Source organism: Asterias amurensis, chromosome 15 (assembly GCF_032118995.1).
Source record: "Asterias amurensis chromosome 15, ASM3211899v1".
Lineage (NCBI taxonomy): Eukaryota > Metazoa > Echinodermata > Asteroidea > Forcipulatida > Asteriidae > Asterias > Asterias amurensis.
In genome coordinates, this window is record NC_092662.1 from 12,885,158 (window position 1) to 12,906,372 (window position 21,215).

Below are 21,215 nucleotides of genomic sequence, written 5' to 3' on the forward strand. Positions count from 1 at the left end.
ACTTGAGGTCTCGAAATCAAATTCGTAGAAAATTACTTCTTTCTCGAAAACTACTCCACTTCAGAGGAAGCTGTTTCTCACAATGTTTCATACTACCAACCTCTCCCCATTACTCCTAACAAAGAAAGATTTTATGATGATAATTATTTTGAGTAATTACCAATAGTTTCCACTGCCTTTAATCAGATTGTTCGATCCGTATGTGTACATTTGTTGGAACTTTGGACTAAAAAGAGAAGAGTTTCATTCAGAATTGATCTGCGTCTGGGGTCACTGCACTGCAGGGTGATAAACTTTTGCATCCAGCCAAAACCAAAATGACGATACAAGCATGAATGTGAGATACAGTCGGAGTATGTTATGAAAACAATATTAATGAGAAACGTGGTATAAATTTATCCTTTGAAAAATAACTTAAGATGGCTGCCACTGCTGTTATATTGTTCCAGTGCATCACCAAAGCCACAATTTCCAGAAATATTTCCTTGATCTGCACCACCACCAGGATCGCTTTTTTGGTCTTTCGGTTTTCTATAAACAAAAATTCTGTCCCCCTATTTGGACCACAACCAGATAAAATCCAGGATAAAAAGAAGGTGTGCAAAATGGTTAATTTGCATCGGGACTGGCATCCTGTCTAGGGGGAATGTTATTCTCGGTCTCTGTGCCAATGAAACCGGGTTATACACACACCGGTGTTGCATGCAATTATGTCCTCTATGCAATACTATCCGGAGGACATTATTACATATGCAAGTGCAATAATGTCCGCTGGATGGTTTTGCATATGCAATCGTGTCTGCCCGGATGCTGCTGCATAATGCAATTGTGTCCCCCTGGACACATTTGCATATGTAGTTGTGTCTGCCCCCGTGCAAAACCATCCTTGCAGTAAATTAAACACCCTTGGTCGACGGAACACGTTCGCCATTTTTTATACGAGCTAAGTGCATGTCAATTATGACATGGGAAATGTTCGGCCGTTGGGTATTCGCTGCAATCATAAAATATGATGCATATACGTAGGTTCATCGATGCACGCTTGCTTACGTGAGCGCATACATGTACAGTCATGTACATGTCCGCCCGCCGGACGGTTTTTACATAGCCCGCGGAGCGGATAGTATTGCATGGCGGACACAATTGCATCCGACACCGGCCTGATAAGCCATATAGTGGCTTAAGACAATGTTTTACTTTTCGTTAGCATGCTGTACTATTGGGGGTAGCGCCAGAGCTCTGTGTGTTGATATTATCTTGACTATAGATACATTCTCTCACAAACAAATGAAGACACAGTAAAACACAATGTTTGTTTAAATAACATACTGTTATCTTTATTTCTGTATAATAATGGGTTAAATGTTGAAGTCTCCTGCGATGAAACAAAATATACTTTTGAAAACAGGCTGGGATGGGGACTCCAGAGATGTTTTCTTACCCATGTTTGTTTATTATTCTTACCAGAGACAGATAGAGGATATATAAAGACAGAAATTACTATTATCTGAATTAATGTTAATTTTTCTTTAAAAGACAATGGACACTATTGGTAATTGTCAAAATCCAGTCTTCTTACTTGGTGTATCTCAGTATATGCATTAAATAACAAACCTGTGAAAATTTTAGCTCAATTGGTCATCATTGAAGTTGCGAGATAACTATGAAAAAAGAAAAAAAACCTTGTCACACGAAGTTGTGTGCTTTCAGATGCTTGATTTCGAGACCTCTCAAATTCTAAACTTGAGGTCTCGAAATCAAATTCGTGGAAAATTACTTCTTTCGCGAATTGACATCAATTACTGCATAAAAGCATTTTTAGTCAACATTTTGTTAAATTTACAAAAACGATTGATTTTGTTTGATGTTTGATGATACAAATAAAACAACTACCTTAAAGATCGTTTGTTTTCAGGAAACAATAACCTATTGGCAATAAAAAGAGGCTTGAGAAATTTGATCAAGGATTTAACCTGAATCCTCCAGACTCCTCAAATACTTATAGATTTTACTTGATTTGATACTTTACCAAAGAGCTTTAAACTGTACTTGAGACTTTACTCCAAGACTTAAGAGACTTTTCTTGAGATTAGTAATAAGTATAATTGATACTTGACTCGAGACTAACCCTTTAGAGACTTGAGACTTTACTCCAAGACTTGATACTTTTGTTGAGACTAGTAATATTGTATTCATACTTGACTTGAGACCAGCCCTAAGACTTGAGGTTTTACTTCAAGATTTGAAAGGTTTCTCGAGACCAGTAATAAGTATTCATACCTGAACTTGAGACAAGCCCTCAAAGACATAAGAGTTTACTTTAAAAATGTTGAGACTTATCTTGCGACTGTAATGGGCATTAATTTTTTATTTGAGCCTAGGCCTTGATGACTTCAGACTTTATTTTAAGATTTGAGACTTTTCTTGGGAAAATTAATAAGTAATTATACTTTACTTGAGTCTAGCCCTAGGACTTTACTCAAGGACTTTTACTCATAAACTTGGGTCTTTACTTAAGAATCTCATTCATATTTGGGACATGAATTTGAGCTAGCCCTCTCACCATGCACTTGGGACTCACTTAAAGGAACATTACAGAATTGGTAAGAAACAAAAATCGTGTAGATCACAGATTAACATAAAACTTACAGGGTCTAATGATGATGATAAGAGAAAACATCCCATGAATTAATATTCTCTGAAATGTCATAATTATTTGTTGAGAAATAAATAATGTTTGGAATTTATCGCTCAGGGAGCGTTTTATTAGGTTTTTCTTTTTGCTTTGACGTCATGTACAAATGTGAATCGGTTTTCCACTATTTTCTCGGGACCCAGATGGCCGATCGATCTCAAACTTCTACAGATTTGTCAGTTTATGTATATGGTGAATTACATAAAGTGCTCACACTGCCGCAACTGATTTGTCAGCAAAACCAATTCTGTAATGTTCCTTTAATACTTGAGATTTGCACAAAGAACTTAGAAGTTGTCGTAAAAAATGTCTTGGGTTAAGCTAAAAATTACTTTACAACTTAATGGCAACTCTGAATATATAACATTGTAGGAAATTGAGTACAAATACTTTTGAAACATTTGTTACTGATGTTGTACGACCCCTCTTCATTGTAGATAAATCTTAGACGAAAACGTTATTTAACAGGGTAAGAAAATTAAATTAACCTGAGAAACTAATACTGTTCATAATTCAGGTCCCCTTCAAGTAATTTAAATTTCTAAGGCAAGATTCTGTTTGATTAAGTTTGTCTACTACTCAAACACAAACACAACAAAACCTGTCGACTGGAAGATTTCAAGAAAGCCCCCAACGGCAAGATTCAATTAAGTTTAAATAATCATCTGTAAGCAATTTTTGATGAAAGTTTTCTTTTTAAGTATTAATAATCGAGGCATACTAGACTATTTCATAAATAATTTAATAATGAAAGACATTTTTGTTGTTTTTATTTTAACTTTCAAACAAATAGAGCCTAATTTACACACTTAAAAATCACATATAAAATTTATAATTTTCTGTAGACAGTATGGACTAAAATTGTTGACACAAAACCTTGAATATTTCATAAAATATGTGTCCTGGGGTTCACAGCGTGCAAATCCTTTTCCAGATCAGAGTAGGGTCTTTTAGCTGAGAAGCTCAACAGGTAGCAGCTGTAAACTTCATCTGGTTTTCTTTTCAACAGCACCGATATTAAGTCTTGTTGCTGAAAGGTTACCAGACTAATGTTCTTTGCAGCCCATAGAGTTATATATAAGAACTAGAGGGCGCACTGGTGATGCTGACAGCACAAACGCGACGAGACCGCAAGGAGACACGCGCACCGTTTTGTACGCACTTTGAATATGAAGTACACGTTGGAGTTCGTGTTTATTGAACGCTACGCAATGCTGTTTTGTCAACTTAGAAAATGGCCCCATGCGCGCATGCCGGGCCGCGTATATAGGCCAGTGCGCCCTCTAGTTCTTATATAATAACTCTATGTTCCAGCCTCAGTCTGGGACAGTGCATCTCCATTCTCTAAAAACATGGCTGCTACATCATGTGTTAAAAACACTGCGCCAAAACTTTCAAAGGGAACATTTTGTTTGTCACTTGACAGTGACACTGATTTTTTTCCTCTTCACAGAACTCTTAAAAGCACTGCCGTCGATTTCACCAAACTCTTCCTAACTTAGGATTAATCTTAGGACTTAGGACGAGTTAAGTTTTGTATCCAAAGGCGTAGGACGCATTGAACACAGCTGAGTAACTCGTCCTAACTTAGAATTAATCTTAGTGTTTACATGCTACATTGCAGGGCTGGGACTCGCCACAAGTCTTTATGAGTAATCCTAAGTTAAGAAGAGTTTGGTGAAATCGACGGCTGGGTAAACAGTGATTACACACATTGGTGCAAGTGTAAAACCAAAATAATGTACTTGAGATCTCTTCACAGGATGATTTCACACTTGCCCTCAGCCAAAATTTTGCTGGCGGAAGATTTTGTCCTATGTCAGAGCTCAATTTCATAAAGTACTGGGTGGTGCTTGAACTCAAGTCAACCTTTATACTCGACTGAAAATGTAATCCGATTTTATGTACTCATGGTAAACAATTTAATTTTTTCTAAACATTTGCATCAGTTCCAGGGAGATATGACCTAAGCTCTGGAAAAAGTAATAATAAAAGTTTTTTTCTATGCATTCATTTTTAAAAGATGGTCAGCGTAACAAGCACAAATCGTCATCTTGAAATTAGTAAAAACAAACTTTAAAAAAACTTGCATACCTCATTTTTGCAGTATTTTTCTTCAAAAAGTACTTATACTTTGAGACCCAAGAACTTGGTACTCCGTTGCTGGACGAAGTACTTCGATATCGGTACTTGGACACTTGTCTCGTACTAGAGTAGATGGCCCAAGTACTCATACTCGAGTACTACATGGCTACCCTCGGCCACTCTGGTACCTGGCAATACCTGGGTTAGATTTCACAAAGAGTTAGGACTCGTCTTATCTCCTCGAGTTAGAACGAGTAACTCGTCCTAACTTAGGATTAATCTTAAGGTCTGCATGCTACAGTGCAGGGTTGGGACTCGTCCTAAGTCCTAAGATTAGTCTTAAGTTAGGAAGAGTTTTGTGAAATCGACGGCAGATCAATTTGACTGAAAAGTTCTTGACTACACCACTTCGCCTTTAATCAGAAATTGACTTTTGATGTAAGACTTTTACAGGTTGTTTTTAGATAATTAAAGGGAAGGTATACATTTGGTAATCACTTAAAATTAATACCAATAAAAACTTACTTGGTTCTGAAGTACATTAGCTTTCGCTAGTGTAAAGCATTTGGAGAATCATTTCACTTCGAAGTAATTGTGGTTATGGATATAAAATATATAAAATGTTATCCCCAAAAGTGTGAAATCTGAGAAATGTTACGTTGCTCAGATAATCAAATTACGAATTATTCTTCCTACGCGGACATAACCACTCCAGATTTTCTGGGATATCTAAACAAAACTTTGAAAAAGAATTTTCACAGGCTAGTTTTATTCTATATATCTACATTTTATATAGGATTAAACTTATCGAATGGTTAAAAAAACCAAATGTATACTTTCCCTTTATATATATACAGGTTCACCATGATCAGTTGGAAGGGGTGTTTGGGCCTTCCCTGCATCGCTAGAACCGACATCGGATGTGTTTATTTGCAGGCCTTACCAACCATGCTGGTATTGATGTCAATTAACTTAAAGCCACTGGACACCATTGGTAATTGTCAAAGACCAGTCTTCTCACTTGGTGTATCTCAGGATATGCACAAAATAACAAACCTGTGAAAGTTTGAACTCAATTGGTCATCGAAGTTGCAAGATAATAATGAAAGAAAAAACACCCTTGTCACACAAAGTTGTGTGCTTTCAGATGCTTGATTTTGGGACCTCAAAATCTAATTCTGAGGTCTCAAAATCAAACTCGTACAAAAAATTACTTCTCTCTTGAAAAATACGTTACTTCAGAGGGAGCCGTTTTATACTATCAACAGCTCTCCATTGCGTGTTACCATGTAAGTTTTTATGCTAACAATTATTTTGAGTAGTTACTAATAGTGTCCACTGCCTTTAATCCTAAAAAGATTATCCCAAAAGGATTGTCCGCAACTATTTCATTAAAAAGAAAAAAAATCTTTTTTACAGGTCTCTTCAAAAGGACATATAACTTTTTATAAGAAACAAAGGACATCAACTAAAAAATCAACTCATTTTTTTGGTACAACAATGATACAATTATATGATGCATAAACCTTATACTGATTTCATAAATTTACATATCTCGAGTATAAAATATGGAAAACATTAGGGGGGCGAACAAATATACACATATTTATATAATGTAATAGAAGTAACATGATTGCTTTAAAATATCTCTACAATGATAGTCTGGATTCTCTCTCTCTTTTTTACATTTTTATAAACCTGCTAAGCAGAAACTATAACCACTAATCAAAACTTGATTGGAACTGCTTACCTGCAATGTGCTTGTATCCCGCGTTACTGCTATTAAGCAAGATTTGTCCTTGCTTCAGGTCTGTTTGGTTAGCAGATTTATAAAATTGAGCTATGTAGACCATAGTGTGCAGCTGTATCTGGAGTATATATGTATTATATAAACACAAACCTGGGCCCAATTTCATGACTCTGCTTAACTGCCAAAATCTGCGCTTACGATCACGATTCCCCGCCTACGTGCAAGCGCCAAATTTCTGCGCTAGCCTTGTAAGCGTAGAACCTGCGGAGTACGCAAACGCTGAAACCAAAACTTGAGCTTACGGTAAGCAGAGCCATGAAATTAGGCCCAGATGGCATAGCTAGCGGTCAGGAGCACCCGGAAGTAAGGGTAGAGGATGCTGCCACCTTCACTCACCTTATCCCAGGTCTGGAATTTCATCTTTGAGAGGGCAAGGCCATTTTCATTTTGCAAAGGGCACTTCTATTGGAAAATCTTAAAAGACTATGGGAAACTTTTGAGGGGGCCCCCAAGCCTCGACCAGGGGCAACAGAGGTCATGACCTCTGTGTAACTCCACACCTGTTGTCTTTGAGAACTAGCATCCATTTGAGACACTGGTAATAACCACAACCCAACCATGATCGACTTGGCGCTCCCCCTCCCCAAGGTGGAGCCCAGGGCTTTGGCCCACCTAGCTATGCCACTGCACACACACAACTTACATAACAATTGTTTTTGTCTTAAGAAGTTCTTTAATAAGTCAATCTTAGAACTGATGATGTCGCAGTTTGTTTATCATTGTTTGCCACAACATAAAATCCCACCAGAATCCCGGTTGTGAGTTATCCCGACAGGAATCCTGCCGGAAACACAGTTCTTTTGGATGACCTAATTCGGGATCCGGCCGGGATTTCTCGAGCCCAGCGAACTCCCGTTAGATCCCAGTGTGAACCTGGTTTAATTTTCCATGGGGATTCGGTAAACAAACTGTGAGGTCATCAGACAGGGGTCTACTACGGTTTTGTTTGTTTTTGTCAAGAAGACCCAAGACAACTTCAAGGAATGGATGCTCGACCACACTCCATTGTGACTGTCTGCTGCCACCATAAGCTCTCTGATTCATAAACCATTCATCTGGTCTCAAATTTCATAAAGCCTGTAAACACAAACAATCACAGCTAGAAAAAATCTTGGTGAGCAGAATTCTATAAGCAGAATTTCACGCTTGGGAGCTTAATGACATTATGGCATATAAAATGCAAAGAAGCTGTAACAACACAACCCAAACTTGCGCTGGTATCCGTGTCTAAATATTCCTTGGTCCTCCTTCGTTTAACTGCAAACTTGTTTGATGGCATGATCTCCTACATGACAGTATTCCCCTGCATACACATGATCCTGTCAAATGTCCTTTGTTGATGTAGTAACTTACACTTTCTCCCCTGATCTTAGAACAGCATGCTTGAATCCTAAAACAAACCAGCTTGCATCGTGTCAGTCAAACACCTCCAAGGACATGGCTCTTCTTTCTCCAGGTGGGTCGTATAATTTGTTGCTTTTCAACATCCTTCAGTGAACCTCACAATAAAGAGAGTGTTTTTCATATCCACTGATTGTTGCTTTTACTCATAGAACAAGTTTTAAGAGAGGGTGTGTGTGTCACGACACGCCCTGCATGGAAAGCACTTCAAAGCATTCAGAAGTATGAACAAGTGTGTGTACAAAAAAACGTCCGGCGTAGAAACTCCACTCTTGACGTCAGTCCATCTTGTCGTCTCCTTCCTCAACCACAATAGTCTCCAAGGGGATCCACTGTAGTTGCTTCCGCCCCTGGCGTCAAATATACGTTTCTGAGAACTCCTCCTCCGACGCTGCGGAGTTTCGGTGACCCCTCGGCAGCGAGGCGGAGAGGGCTGAGCTGCCTACGCCAACCGAGACAAATGCACTGTCCTCGCAGGACATTGTCGGCGGGGTGAGCTTGTCCGGCCCAAAGGAAGTCCGTGATCGGCGTCCCGTCGAGGGGCTGCGTTTTTGGAGTTTCGGGGTGGAAGTTGGTGAGGGAATGTTTCTTGTACGCTGTGTGATGAGATCTCCAAGCTGTCTTATCCGCCTCTCTCTCTACACGCAGGCAAAACAAAAACAAATACAAAAACTGTGAGCTCATCCAAGGCAATTTTTTGTTATCTAAGCCAAGGTACTATCCATGGGGTCTGTAAAGTTTTATCAATGGGCGGCCATCTTATTTTTCTTCCTGCATTCAAACCAATGTCACCAAACTGCAAGAATCTGACACATCGTTATCAGGCCTGTGGTTGATCCACTCTACGCACCTGTATCACTATGACCCATCCTGTCGTAAGGTGCAAATAGGGCATCAAGTCTGATATAGCAATCGGTTTCCCCTCAATCTTCTTTGAACTTGTGATATTTTTATGCAGTTTAGAATGACCTTGTGAACCAATGATTCATTTGAAATGGAATCGCGTCAAAATACTTGCATTTTGACACAACATTTTGGGAGACTTCTCAGTTCTGGGTCCAATTCCAAAAAGCTGTTAAGCACAGAAAGTACTGCTTGATAAATTTTCTTTTGCAAGGCAAAACTTGAGTGGGGCACCAGTCACAATAATGTACACTTTATGTTATGCTGCTGGATGCTAAATTGCTGGATGAAATTGTTACCTGGGTTCCTTCGCCAGGTTCCTTCTGAATGGCCATAATAGTTACTTATTTCTGGAAATTGTCTTTTGATTTCTAAATGGCCATAATAACTTCTGGAAATTGTCTTTTGATTTCTAAATGGCCATAATAGTTACTTACTTCTGGAAATTGTCTTTTTATTTCTAAATGGCCATAATAACTTACTTCTGCAAATTGTCTTTTGATTTCTAAAAGGCCATAACAACTTCTGCAATTTGTCTTTTGATTTCTAAATGGCCATAATAACTTACTTCTGCAACTTGTCTTTTGATTTCTAAATGGCCATAGTAACTTACTTCTGCAATTTGTCTTTTGATTTATAAACGGCCATAATAACTTACTTCTGCAATTTGTCTTTTGATTTCTAAATGGCTATAATATTTACTTACTTCTGCAAATTGTCTTTTGATTTCTAAATGGCCATAATAACTTACTTCTGCAATTTGTCTTTTGATTTCTAAATGGCCATAGTAACTTCTGCAAATTGTCTTTTGATTTCTAAATGGCCATAATAACTTACTTTTGCAATTTGTCTTTTGATTTCTAAATGGCCATAGTAACTTCTGCAACTTGTCTTTTGATTTCTAAATGGCCATAATAACTTACTTCTGCAATTTGTCTTTTGATTTCTACGTTATCTGCTGACAGTCTCTGATGTTTCTCCTCATCTTCTCTACTTGGAGCCGCCAGACCCGGCATGTTTTTGGTGTACACCCCATCCGGATTCTTATGGATGTAAAGCATCTGTTGAAAGTGTAAGAAAACAAAAGTGATGAAGTAAGAACTTTTCAAACTTAAGGTTTGGGACTTAAGACGTGTAGCCAGTTTTCTGGTGTGGGCGCCAAGCCAATTTTTGGTCCCCATTTTAGGCTTCAGATTATTTCAGTTTCAGAAGCGTTACTGAAAGTAATGGTTCTCAGATTTGCATTTTGGGCCATAAAAACTTATATCTTTTTAAAGCCATTGGACCCTTTCGGTAAACAGTATTGTCCAAGGCCCACACTTCATGTATCACAACTTCTATATCAAATAACAAACCTGTGAAAATTTGGGCTTAATCGGTCATCGGAGTCGAGAGAAAATAACGTAAAAACCCACCCTTGTATCCGCGCGTTTCGCCGTGTCATGACATGTGTTTAAAATAAATCCGTAATTCTCGTTAACGAGAATTGATATTGTTGTACTGTTTTCTCAAAAAGTAAAGCATTTCATGGAATAGTATTTCAAGAGAAGTATTTCATCACTACCTTCTGTAAACCCTGTAAGTTATTTGTAAATCTGTGAACTTTTTTTCTTTCTTTCTGTACCGAAAGGGTCCAATGGCTTTAAATATCCAAATTACAGTAAAGGTGTATCGGAATGCTTTATCCTATCAAAAGCTGCTAAAGGCTTCTTACCAGATATTTGTATTTCCATAAATGTTAAGAGCCAGTGAGTAACAAACTTATACCTTCCCTTTAAAGACACTGGACACTATTGGTAATTGTCAAAGACCAGTCTTCTCACTTGGTGTATCTCAACATATGCATAAAATAACAAACCTGTGAAAATTTGAGCTCAATTGGTCGTCGAAGTTGCGATATAATAATGAAAGAAAAAACACCTTGTCACATGAAGTTTTGTGCGTTCAGATGCTTGATTTCGAGACCTCAAATTCTAAATCTGAGGTCTCTAATTCAAATTTGTGGAAAATTACTTCTTTCTCGAAAACCAATCCACTTCAGAGGGAGCTGTTTCTCACAATGTTTTATACTATCAACCTCTTCCCATTACTAGTTAGCAAGTAAGGTTTTATGCTAATAAATTATTTGAGTAATTACCATAAGTGTCCACTGCCTTTAAGAGTGTTTACCATGCAATTCCTTCCCTTGGATAAGTATAAAAACTTACTTGTTGAGAAGCAGACTATCTTGAGGTAGGATATCCTTGAATAGGGTCTGGATAATTGTTCACTCCCAAAACAACATTTGAATCTGAGAAACGATTCATGCAAGAACAGTTTCTTAGATGTCTGAGAGTCGGTGTTTGTTCGCGAATGATGCGAACAGAGATGCGAATGCTACCCGCTATCACTTCGCTATTAAATGTGGATGGATTTGGCATTCTTGTGAAAATACCCTGACAGATTTTTGCTGTTTTCTCAGCAAGTAGACACTGTATCCACACACATTGGTGAACAGGAAAAACACAAATAATATTCAAAATATTAAGGGAGGTTTGTGTTTGGTTAAGGGCTTGTTTTTTTCTCTCTACCCTATTCTCGCAGAGTTTTGTTTTTGGTCTTACCTTTGGGACAAAAATTAAAATCAGTGTAATAGATGAGCAGAAGACGACTGTGAGGGCAGCAAACCCAAAGACCGCATCCTGTTGACTACGAATAATGATTGTTACCGGAGCTGTAATTATACACAACACCTGGAGGAAGAATTCAAGAGAAAAACAAATACATCAGTTTTGTTTTAAAAATGTGGAGATAATTTTATTTTAATGAGAAAATAGAATCAGCTGTTGCAAACTGCTAACCAACCATAAGGACCTATGGTATCAATGCAAAAAATAGTTAATGGCATGATGCAGATTTTAGCCTGTGAGAAAGACTCTGCTTGGGTCGAAACGTCAGGCCATTAACTTTTTTGTTGCACAATTTTGTTTTCATGTATGCTGGACCAACTTTTACTTGAGGTAGAAAAGGCAAGACCATTTTAAATGGGTTGAAAGGATGCTAGGTCAGATTTGACCTGTAATTTAGACAAAAATGTTGTTTTTGCTGCTTTTTAGATTTGAGAAAGTTGAAAGCTTTTACTTAAGGTGTTGCATGAAAAATATCCGCCAATGATAAGTGGCAGTTAATGAACAAATTTAAATGGGCGGGGTGGGTGTGGCCTAGAACCTATCCCCTCCCAACAATGTGATCAAAATGCACAAATAAATGGTTTGATGAATCAAAAGCCCCATAAAAAAAAAAAAATAATATTAATAATATTTTTTTAAAAATGCATTTGCCCTACAATCCCGGCCATATCTCGTGGGGCCCCAGTACCCCCTTTCAATGTTGGCTCTCCTTGCATGGTCTTCAGCGCTTCCATCAACATTGAGCAGGGGGATGAGGGACAGGGGAGAGAATGTTTATTGTCCAAGGGGGAAGTGGACAGGGAATGTTTATTGTAACGTTGTGAATGGGTAGCCCAAGCATTTTGACCAGCAGCCGATTTCACGAAACTTTACGCAACTGTGCAAGTCCACTTGCACAACGGACTTACACAGTTGCGTAAAGTTTCGTGAAATCGTGAAATTTTTCGTGAAATCATGTAGCTTGCCCCGCCAAATCAATGACAATGTCTAGATCTGACACTGCTCTGAGGGAATGGACTTTTCCATGCACGCGCTATGTGCAATTTACATATTTCATGGTAAGGGTCTATTACACTTGCTTTAGGAATGGTGACACTTACTGCTACATTATAAATTGCCATGCCGACGTATCTAGAGTCGTTCAGATCCCTGACGGTCATGTTCCTCGTCTCGTATGCTAAGAACAACCCAAATATAAGCAGTAGACCATTGATGGCATACAGGATACCTGCAGAGAGTTCAAAAACATTGGAAAATAAAGAACACTTCCGGCGCAAACTGGGCCAAGGTGTACGGTTCCCGCTCTTTCCAATATGCAGCAGTTCAGTTATGGAACAGTCTTCCAGAGGTAATGTTAAACAGGCTGAGACATCAGAACAATTCAAAACCCAGTTAAAAACATATCTGTTTACTTTGTACAATAATTGTTGATTTCCTTTTACAGCGCATAGGGACCTCACGGTGATATGCGCTATATAAGAATGGTTTTATTATCATTATTATTATTATTATGATGTCAGACCATTAAGTCCGGATCATACTTCCTGCGGAGGCAATACGAATTTTGACGTCACAAATTTGCAATAAATAGTTCGAAAGAGTTGAAATGTGCTCAACTCCTTCGAGACATTCCCTGCGAAAACAGCCCTAGGGCATCGGAATTCATATCGCATTCACATTCGCAGGTTGTTTGAACCAGGCTTTACTGTTTGAAGCTTTTTATACAGGATTAGGATAACACATTTTACTTTTAAATTGCTCTGTATAAGCAAGTAACACTTTGCGGTTTCACAAAGTGTTTCTTTGGTCCTGTTCAATTGCACAATCCCATGGAGGCTGCTGCTGCATAATGAATACTTTTCTGCGTTATAAAATATCACTCCCAAAAACGATCGTCACAAAAAAAGGTCGCCAGCCTGAAAAACATAGGTCTGACTCTGCACCCTCAACAAAACGACCTTTAAAAAAAAAAAACAGCGGCCAAAACCCTCCAGAATATAAGTAAATAAATGCTGCATGTAAATCACCCCTTCCACTAAAAAAATGCCCGTCTGATAGCGTAATGCCCGCCACTCGTGCTTGTTTACAGAAGAATGTTCAACCGTCGGGTAATTCAAGTCAATCTTGACGGTCGGGATCCTGCAACCTTAAACACTGCCCAAACAATTGGCAGCGGACAAGTGCCCTCCAAAAATATCAGTGTCAACTTATGTGCGTCGTACATAAATAGGTCAAATATGGAGTGCTACCCCATGGCCTATTTAATTCTGACTCTCCCAGAATGAGAGAGTGTTGACTTTCAAAGTGCTGTTTTCCCCGTAAGACCTCGGAGGGGGAGGCGGGCAGTCACATGATCAGGGCCAATCTACGGCAGATCTTGTGATGACAACACAAAATAAGGCAAACAGATTTCTGAGCAGTTCTGGTTAAAGGTACTCTACTGGTCCAAAAGAATGTAACACTCTTCCAGATCAAATCAAGGATGCTCAGACTTTTCTTATTTTTAAGAAACTGCTCAAATGTTATCTTTTTTAACAAGTGTATTGTAATTAATTTCATGTAACTCTCTTGAGAGCCTTTGATGTTGATTTTGTTGTTGATTTTGGCACTATACACAAATCATTTCTGATACTATACGGAATTGGTAAGAATAAAAAAATGTCAGGTCTGATAGCTTACTGATTATGAAGTTCATACTAGAACCTTTTTTCTCTGTGAAATATTTCCCTCTGATTCGAAATATGTTCGAGAAAATGAATCTGAAAAAACCCAAAACCTGCAACAGCTAATTTCGGTTGTTAACAAGAATAAAGGACAAGGAGTTTACTTGCTAAAAAACTGGCATGGATCTATCACTATTTTCTCTTGACTGACACAAAAGATTACGCTTTTTTTCTTCTTCAGGTTTGTTGTTTCACAAATGTGGTTGATCACAACTATTTTATTCAGCTCTACTAGTACTGTATAATACCTGTAAAGGCAGTGGACACTATTGGTAATTACTCAAAATAATTATTAGCTTAAAACCTTACTTGGTAACGAGCAGTGAAGAGCTGTTGATAGTATAAAACATTGTGAGAAACGGCTTCCTCTGAAGTAATGAAGTTTTTGAGAAAGAAGTAACTTTCCACGAACTTGATTTCGAATTAGAATTTGAGGTCCCGAAATCAAGCATCTGAAAGCACACAACTTACAAGGGTAATCTTTTTCTTTGATTATTATCTTGCAACTTTAACAACAAACTGAGTTCAAATTTTCACAGGTTTGTTATTTTATGCATATGTAGAGAAACAAGTGAGAAGACTTTTCTTTGACAATTAACAATAGTGTCCAGTGTCTTTAAAGAAAAAAAATGTTGGTGTAATGTTTTTGGATAGAGTGTTATTTTTAATCTGTGTCAACCCAGATAACTGACTAATTACCATGTGTCGTTGTTTTCTTAATGTGTCCGAGGCACGCTAGGAATGTTTTCATTATGGTAATTTAAAAAGACATCGTCCGATCAGTATGCATGTGGTATAATGTTTGGACTGTGATGCGCTGCGATGGAACACTCATCACCCTTTCGATGAATACAAGAACGTTTGAAAACGGCATTGATGCTTTTATCCAGGGTCCTGTTTCATAGAGCTGCCGATGCCGAAGAATTTGTTGTGCACTAAACTCGCTTAGCATAAGGTTACAAGACCAAAAAAAAACCATGTTATGTGTATTGTGTTTGATTGGTTCCCGACCGTTTGATGTAGAAGTTTGTTCAGTAAGATTTTGTGCTTAATCATCTTTTTTTAAATATAGCAGGCAGACCACAAAAACAGATAGTAGATGTGCTTTTTATTTGTATTATTAAATTTAAAAAGGGACTTGATTTGTGACTTGATTAAAGCTAAAATGAGTCAAGTCAAGATTTCATTTTGTCGATGAGGTTTTTGAAGGAATGTGACTACTCAAGAAGCTCTAAAAATTTCTGAAATTTACTATCGGATGTAGATACCAACATTTTTGAAGAGAGTGAAGTGGTTAAAAGTTACTTACAATTTTAAAGGCTGTGGACACTATTGGTAATTTTCAAAGACTAGCCTTCACAGTTGGTGTATCTCAACATATGCATAAAATAACAAACCTGTGAAAATCTGAGCTCAATCGGTCAACGAACTTGCGAGATAATAATGACAGAAAAAAACACCCATGTCACACGAATTTGTGTGCATTTAGATGGTTGATTTCGAGACCTCAAGTTATAAATATGAGGTCTTGAAATCAAATACGTGGAACTGTTTTTTTTCCAAAACTATGGCACTTCAGAGGGAGCCGTTTCTCACAATGTTTTATATCAACAACCTCTCCCCATTACTCGTCACCAAGTAGGTTTTTATGCTAATAATTATTTTGAGTAATTACCAATAGTGTCCACTGCCTTTAAAGCAATGTCTAAGATTAACCCAGGTCAGAAAAAAATCCACTTACCCAACCAGATAGGTAAATGTGTAGCCTCACAGTGCTCCAGCTGGGGTTGGATCTCCAAGTCTTCTTCGTAAACTTCTTCTTTAGCAAAGTCCTCTACCAGACGGTACAGTGGATCGATGGTCTGCCACACCGTCAGTAAGACAATGTCCACTAGGAGTAGGACGCCTATCATCAAGTTCATCTTCCACACTTCTACTTTCTGTTTAGAGAGGAACAACATATAGAACCGCTTAAGTAGACAATAATGTCAAATACTTGTCTGCTAGGCAGAAATGAGCAGGATACCAGTCACAAATTGTGTATGTGTGGTAGTTTAGTTGGTAACCATGTTCTGGTAAGCAAAATTTACCTCTACCAGAGTAGGACCACCAACATCAGAGAGCTCACAAGTTACGGACCCAAATTCATAGAGCTGCTTAAGCAGAAAATATTGCTTAACAATTGTCTGCTAAGCAGAAATGAACAGGATTCCAGTCAAGTCCTCTACCCGACGTTGGATCAATGGCTTGCCACACAGTCAAGAGAACAATGTCCACTAGGAGTAGGACACCTATCATCAAATTCATCTTCCACACTTCTACTTTCTGTTTATAGAAAGGAACAATTACATCAGAGCGCTTAAGTTGGGGGCCTAATTTTATAGACCTGCTTCAGCAGAAAATGTTGCCTAACGATTGTCTGCTAAGCAGAAATGAGTAGGATTCCAGTCACAAATTGTGTATTTGGCATGGTAGTTTAATTGGTGACCATAGTTTGGTAAGCAAAATTTTGAAGTCCTCTACCAGAGCAGGACACCTATCATCAAGTTCATCTTCCACACTTCTACCTTCTGTTTAGAGAGGAAAATCATCAGAGCGCTTAAGTTGTGGGCTTAATTTTATAGAGCTGCTTATAAGCAAAAAATGTTGCCTAACAGTTGTCTGCTAAGCAGAAATGAGCTGGATACCAGTCATAAATTGTTTATGCAACATAGTAGTTTGGCTGGTAACGCTATTCTGGTAAGCATTATCTGGTTACGCTCAGCTGCTTTTCAAATTTACCCAATCAGTTTCCTTATGGTTTATTATTTGATATCAAGAACATAAGTTCTATGAAAAATGAATTTGTGACTCGGTCAAGCACAAACCTGAAAAATGTGTGCGACCATGAGTAGGGGTTAAAAACACCTATGCATGTTGAATGAGGAGTTACCTTTCTAAAATTACAAAGCTATATAGTTAAGATAAATCTTACTGCTTCGTAAAATCAATTCAATAAAGCTGTTAAGCAGAAAACACTGCTTAGCAAATTTCTTTACTGCGCAAGCAATAATAGTGGGCCACTAGTTACAGAGATAACCTTTATACAATTTTGGCTGGTAACCAGTTTCTGTGAAGCAATTATTTGTTGGTACTCGACTCATTAACAGCAGCCTAACACATAACCATGCTGTGTAAGACTCAGACTCCTCATACTGTTAATGGCATAACTCTCACCTGTAAACTGATTTTCCTTCTCCTCCTTCGTCCGTCTTCACTTTCCGATTTCTCCTGAGTGACCAGACTGTGCATCATCCAGATCTTGCTGAACATGGCTCCGTAGCCCAGAGAGAACGCAATAGTAAGAAGCCAAGAAACCGACTGTAACGAGTAACAAAAAATAAGGAAGTATGAAAGCATGACCCCGACTCTCATCATGACCCTCCACTGGCTCCCGGTCCGAAAGACGACTGATTTTAAAGGAGCATTATACAGAGTCGGTAAGAAACAAAAATCGTGAAGACCACAGATTTACATAAAACTTACACGTTCTAATGATGATAGTAGAAAACATCCCTTGAAATAATTCTGTCTGAAATGTCATATTTGATGAGAAAAAAAGAATCTAGTTTTGTGTTTGGGGTTTATCGCTAAGTGAGCATTTTATTCATTTTTCTTTTTGCATCGATGTCATGCAAAATGGGTAATCGGTTTTTCACTATTTTCTCGTGACCCAGATGGCCGATCGATCTCAAACTTCTACAGGTTTGTCAGTTTATGTCTACGGTGGCTTACATAAAGTGCTTACACTGCCAGCATCTGTTTTGTTAGCAAAACCAATTCTGTAATGTCCCTTTAAGATCTTGAGTCTAGTACGCAAATCCCTTCGTAGAAAAATCTCCTTTTTGGAGAAAATCAAGATTGTAGTTGCACTATTTTTCAAACTGCTGTTTCAGAGTCTGCTTACTATTTTGAAAACAAAAACTTTGAACCTAAAGAAAGCTGACTAATTTTTGTACAGAAACAAGATTTTGCATGAAGATTATGTCAAGTGAATCGGGTTTAGCATTTTCATTCCCACACAAAGCATATTGTAAATGATATAATGGAAAGATCGGACACCTGAATTCTGGCTTCAAACACGGACAAAGATCCCTTAAGGGAGGGGGGGGGGGGGAGTGTTTGTAACACAGATCCATGTTTGCTGACCTCTATATTCATGCAGGGCACAGCAATACTGCATCACAATACTTGTGATGAGCTAGATGAGACGTAATCCGATAGGTACCAATTGACTTGTGAATGTATTCCATCAGGTGAGCCCTGGTTCACGAGAGAGATGGAAAGTCACGCTCAATGTCTACACCAAGATGCATTATTTGTAAAGCTGACTAGTGCAAGAATTTCCCCCGCTCAGGGATTGATGTCCGGTGTGGCGGTTTCAGTCTTCCGCCGTATTCAGTTTTCCGGGTGACGTAGCCGGACATTTCAGCACGTTGTTCGCCGGTCGTTGCACTCGTGGACGCCGCCATGACAGCTACCGGAGAGTAACACGGATGACTCAATACGGCACTAAAAATTGACTACTTTCGCTTGCTGTGTGCAGGCATCGCGTGACGTAATGTTACCGTATTTGGTCATTTGGAAAACTGAACACGGCGGAAAGTTGAAACCGCCACACTGGAATGCTGTTCAACAATGATGGTCATTGGTATAGATTGCTTAGCAAGACCACAGGACTGGGCCCTATTTCATAGAGCTGCTTAAGCAGAGATTATTGACAATTGTCTGCTTAGCGGAATATGCAGGATATCAGTCATAAACTGTACATGTGACATGCCAGTTTGGCTGGTCATAACCTTATTCTGGTAACTATAATTTTGTTGTGCTTAGCTACTTTTTGTGCTTATTGAAATTTGGCCTTGGAATAAATTCAGCCGACTTTTAACAATTAGATTTCATGGCAAAATACTAGCTATTAGCTTCTGTTAATTGGGTTTTCCCTTTTCCCCTCCCCGTTTGTATAAGTTCTTGCATATTAAGCTGACTAATTTAACTTCTAAATTTGTTAGTTTGAAACTCTTTGTTGTTATTCCATGGTGCTTTCTCAATTGTTATTATTATTTACTTCTATTTTCTTGCACTTCTGGTGATGCTGGAATAGGATTCGTAAAATTTGTAATAAACTATTAATGAACTATAAAAACAGGTTCGGTTCAATGTCCTTTAAAATAAGCTCCCCTCCACCCCTTAAGGAAGTATACCCGATGGCAGTACTTTCTTACAAGGTGAAGGGCGCTGATTGGCAGTAGGGGAAACTCAAGACATAGGATAGGGGGACAAACGAAACCTGGAGGTCTGCATAAAAAAAAGATGAAAAATAAAGAGGAGTAAAAACAAAAATGCCAGCGGCTTAACTACATGCAGGTGAAAATGCCAGCTTAATCAATGGTTGGTTGTTAGTGACGCCAATTTCTTCCGGAACACGTAAGTCTGAGACAAACTCAATATGCGCACACAAACATGTTAAACCCTCTACCTCTTTCTTTAAAAAAAAAACTCTCCTGTTTTTCTCTTTACCGGGGACTGAGGAAGGGGGGGGGGGGTCGCAAAATAGTTCAATTGACCATGAGGTAATTTCATTAAAGATCTTTTCCTCTGCGTTTTTGTTTTCTTCCTCTTCTTCTTCGATGGATAAGATTTTTATCATTCTTAAAAATTATTTCCGCGCCATTTGAGCCGGATCCCGGAGAATGAATAAATAATTCATCCGCAGAGTACATCATCCTCCAATTAAATCTAACCATGGGTTGCTTTGATTATTTCGCCCGAGTTGACACCGGGGCTTTATTCAAACGAAATCATCCTAGGTTTGAAATAACAAATCGTTGATGGTTAATCTGTTGTTAATAAATATAGTCTGAACTTATACAATTTATGGGCAGAACGATGGACCAGAAGCGCTTATGTTGAGGAGGGGGAAGAGGGGTTGGTTTGCCCGAGATTTCGCACAAATAGAAACACACATTCTGTGCATCCCTGTAGAGACATAGTTCTTTCCTTTGTCCCTGTTGTTATGTAAGAACTTCTAATAGACCAACTACCTCCGGATGCCTATGTTGGCAGTGTCCCTATTTTGTCATTGTTCAGGGGTGCCAGTCAGAAGCCATATAACCGTTAACTCCATGGCTACACGGCTGTTAACGGTTGTAGGGCTTCTGACTGTAAAAACAAGAAAGGAAAACTCATACTGCCCACTGGAGAGCGAGTTTCTCAGAAAAATTGTTTTTAATTTAACAGTGCATCTTAAACAGGCTCCGTGCATGCACATCCCACAGCGAGGAAACAAAACATATTTGGATAAGTCACGTTTCTGACTTAAATCAGATCAAACAAAGTCCCTTTGCCAATCTGATAATTAATGTCACAGCTTGTTTGAGTAATTCGAACCGGGCTTTCCACCCTGCCCTTTCGTCTTTCTGACGACGGCGACAACATTATTATCGAGAAAACTAATGTCTGAAGAACAGAGTTGAGGGGATACCTTACTCTTTGGCTATCCGCAGGGAATTAATAAACCGTGGAGAAGTTATTTTAGTAAAGGTAAAATGGATTGGTTTTCGGATAAGGATTTCTTTTCGAAGCACATTATAAGATAAAACCCTTTCAATATTTTTTAAGGGTACGGAACATGATCGGTAATGACAAAACAATTTGATAAATGTACGATTTTTACCTGGACTGACAGCTTACTTAGTGAAACTTGATGTTTTTGATATTGTAATACTTTGTAATATTGTAATACTCGAGAAATACTTCTATCTTAAATCTTGTAATGTGAGAGAAAGCAATGAAATTCCCCTCCACTCCTAAACTCGACTCATACTTCAATGATTTGATTAAAAACAAGAACATGAGCAAAGAGTACCTGACATAAAGGCCCCCCCCAA

At 38.4% G+C, this 21,215-nt stretch overlaps 1 protein-coding gene across 1 annotated transcript in view; it reads right to left on the reverse strand.

Moving 5' to 3' along the window:
• Positions 1-1,336: 1,336 nt before the first annotated feature.
• Positions 1,337-21,215, reverse strand: part of LOC139947869 (gamma-aminobutyric acid type B receptor subunit 1-like) — a 223,154-nt gene continuing 203,275 nt past the window's right edge. The window contains exons 12-17 of the mRNA XM_071945696.1: positions 17,503-17,646; positions 16,028-16,226; positions 12,664-12,791; positions 11,498-11,626; positions 9,818-9,955; positions 1,337-8,629 (exon numbers count right to left, since the gene is read on the reverse strand). Coding sequence (XP_071801797.1) covers positions 8,348-8,629; positions 9,818-9,955; positions 11,498-11,626; positions 12,664-12,791; positions 16,028-16,226; positions 17,503-17,646 — 1,020 coding nt within the window. The 3' untranslated portion in view covers positions 1,337-8,347. The remainder of the gene's footprint in view (positions 8,630-9,817; positions 9,956-11,497; positions 11,627-12,663; positions 12,792-16,027; positions 16,227-17,502; positions 17,647-21,215) is intronic.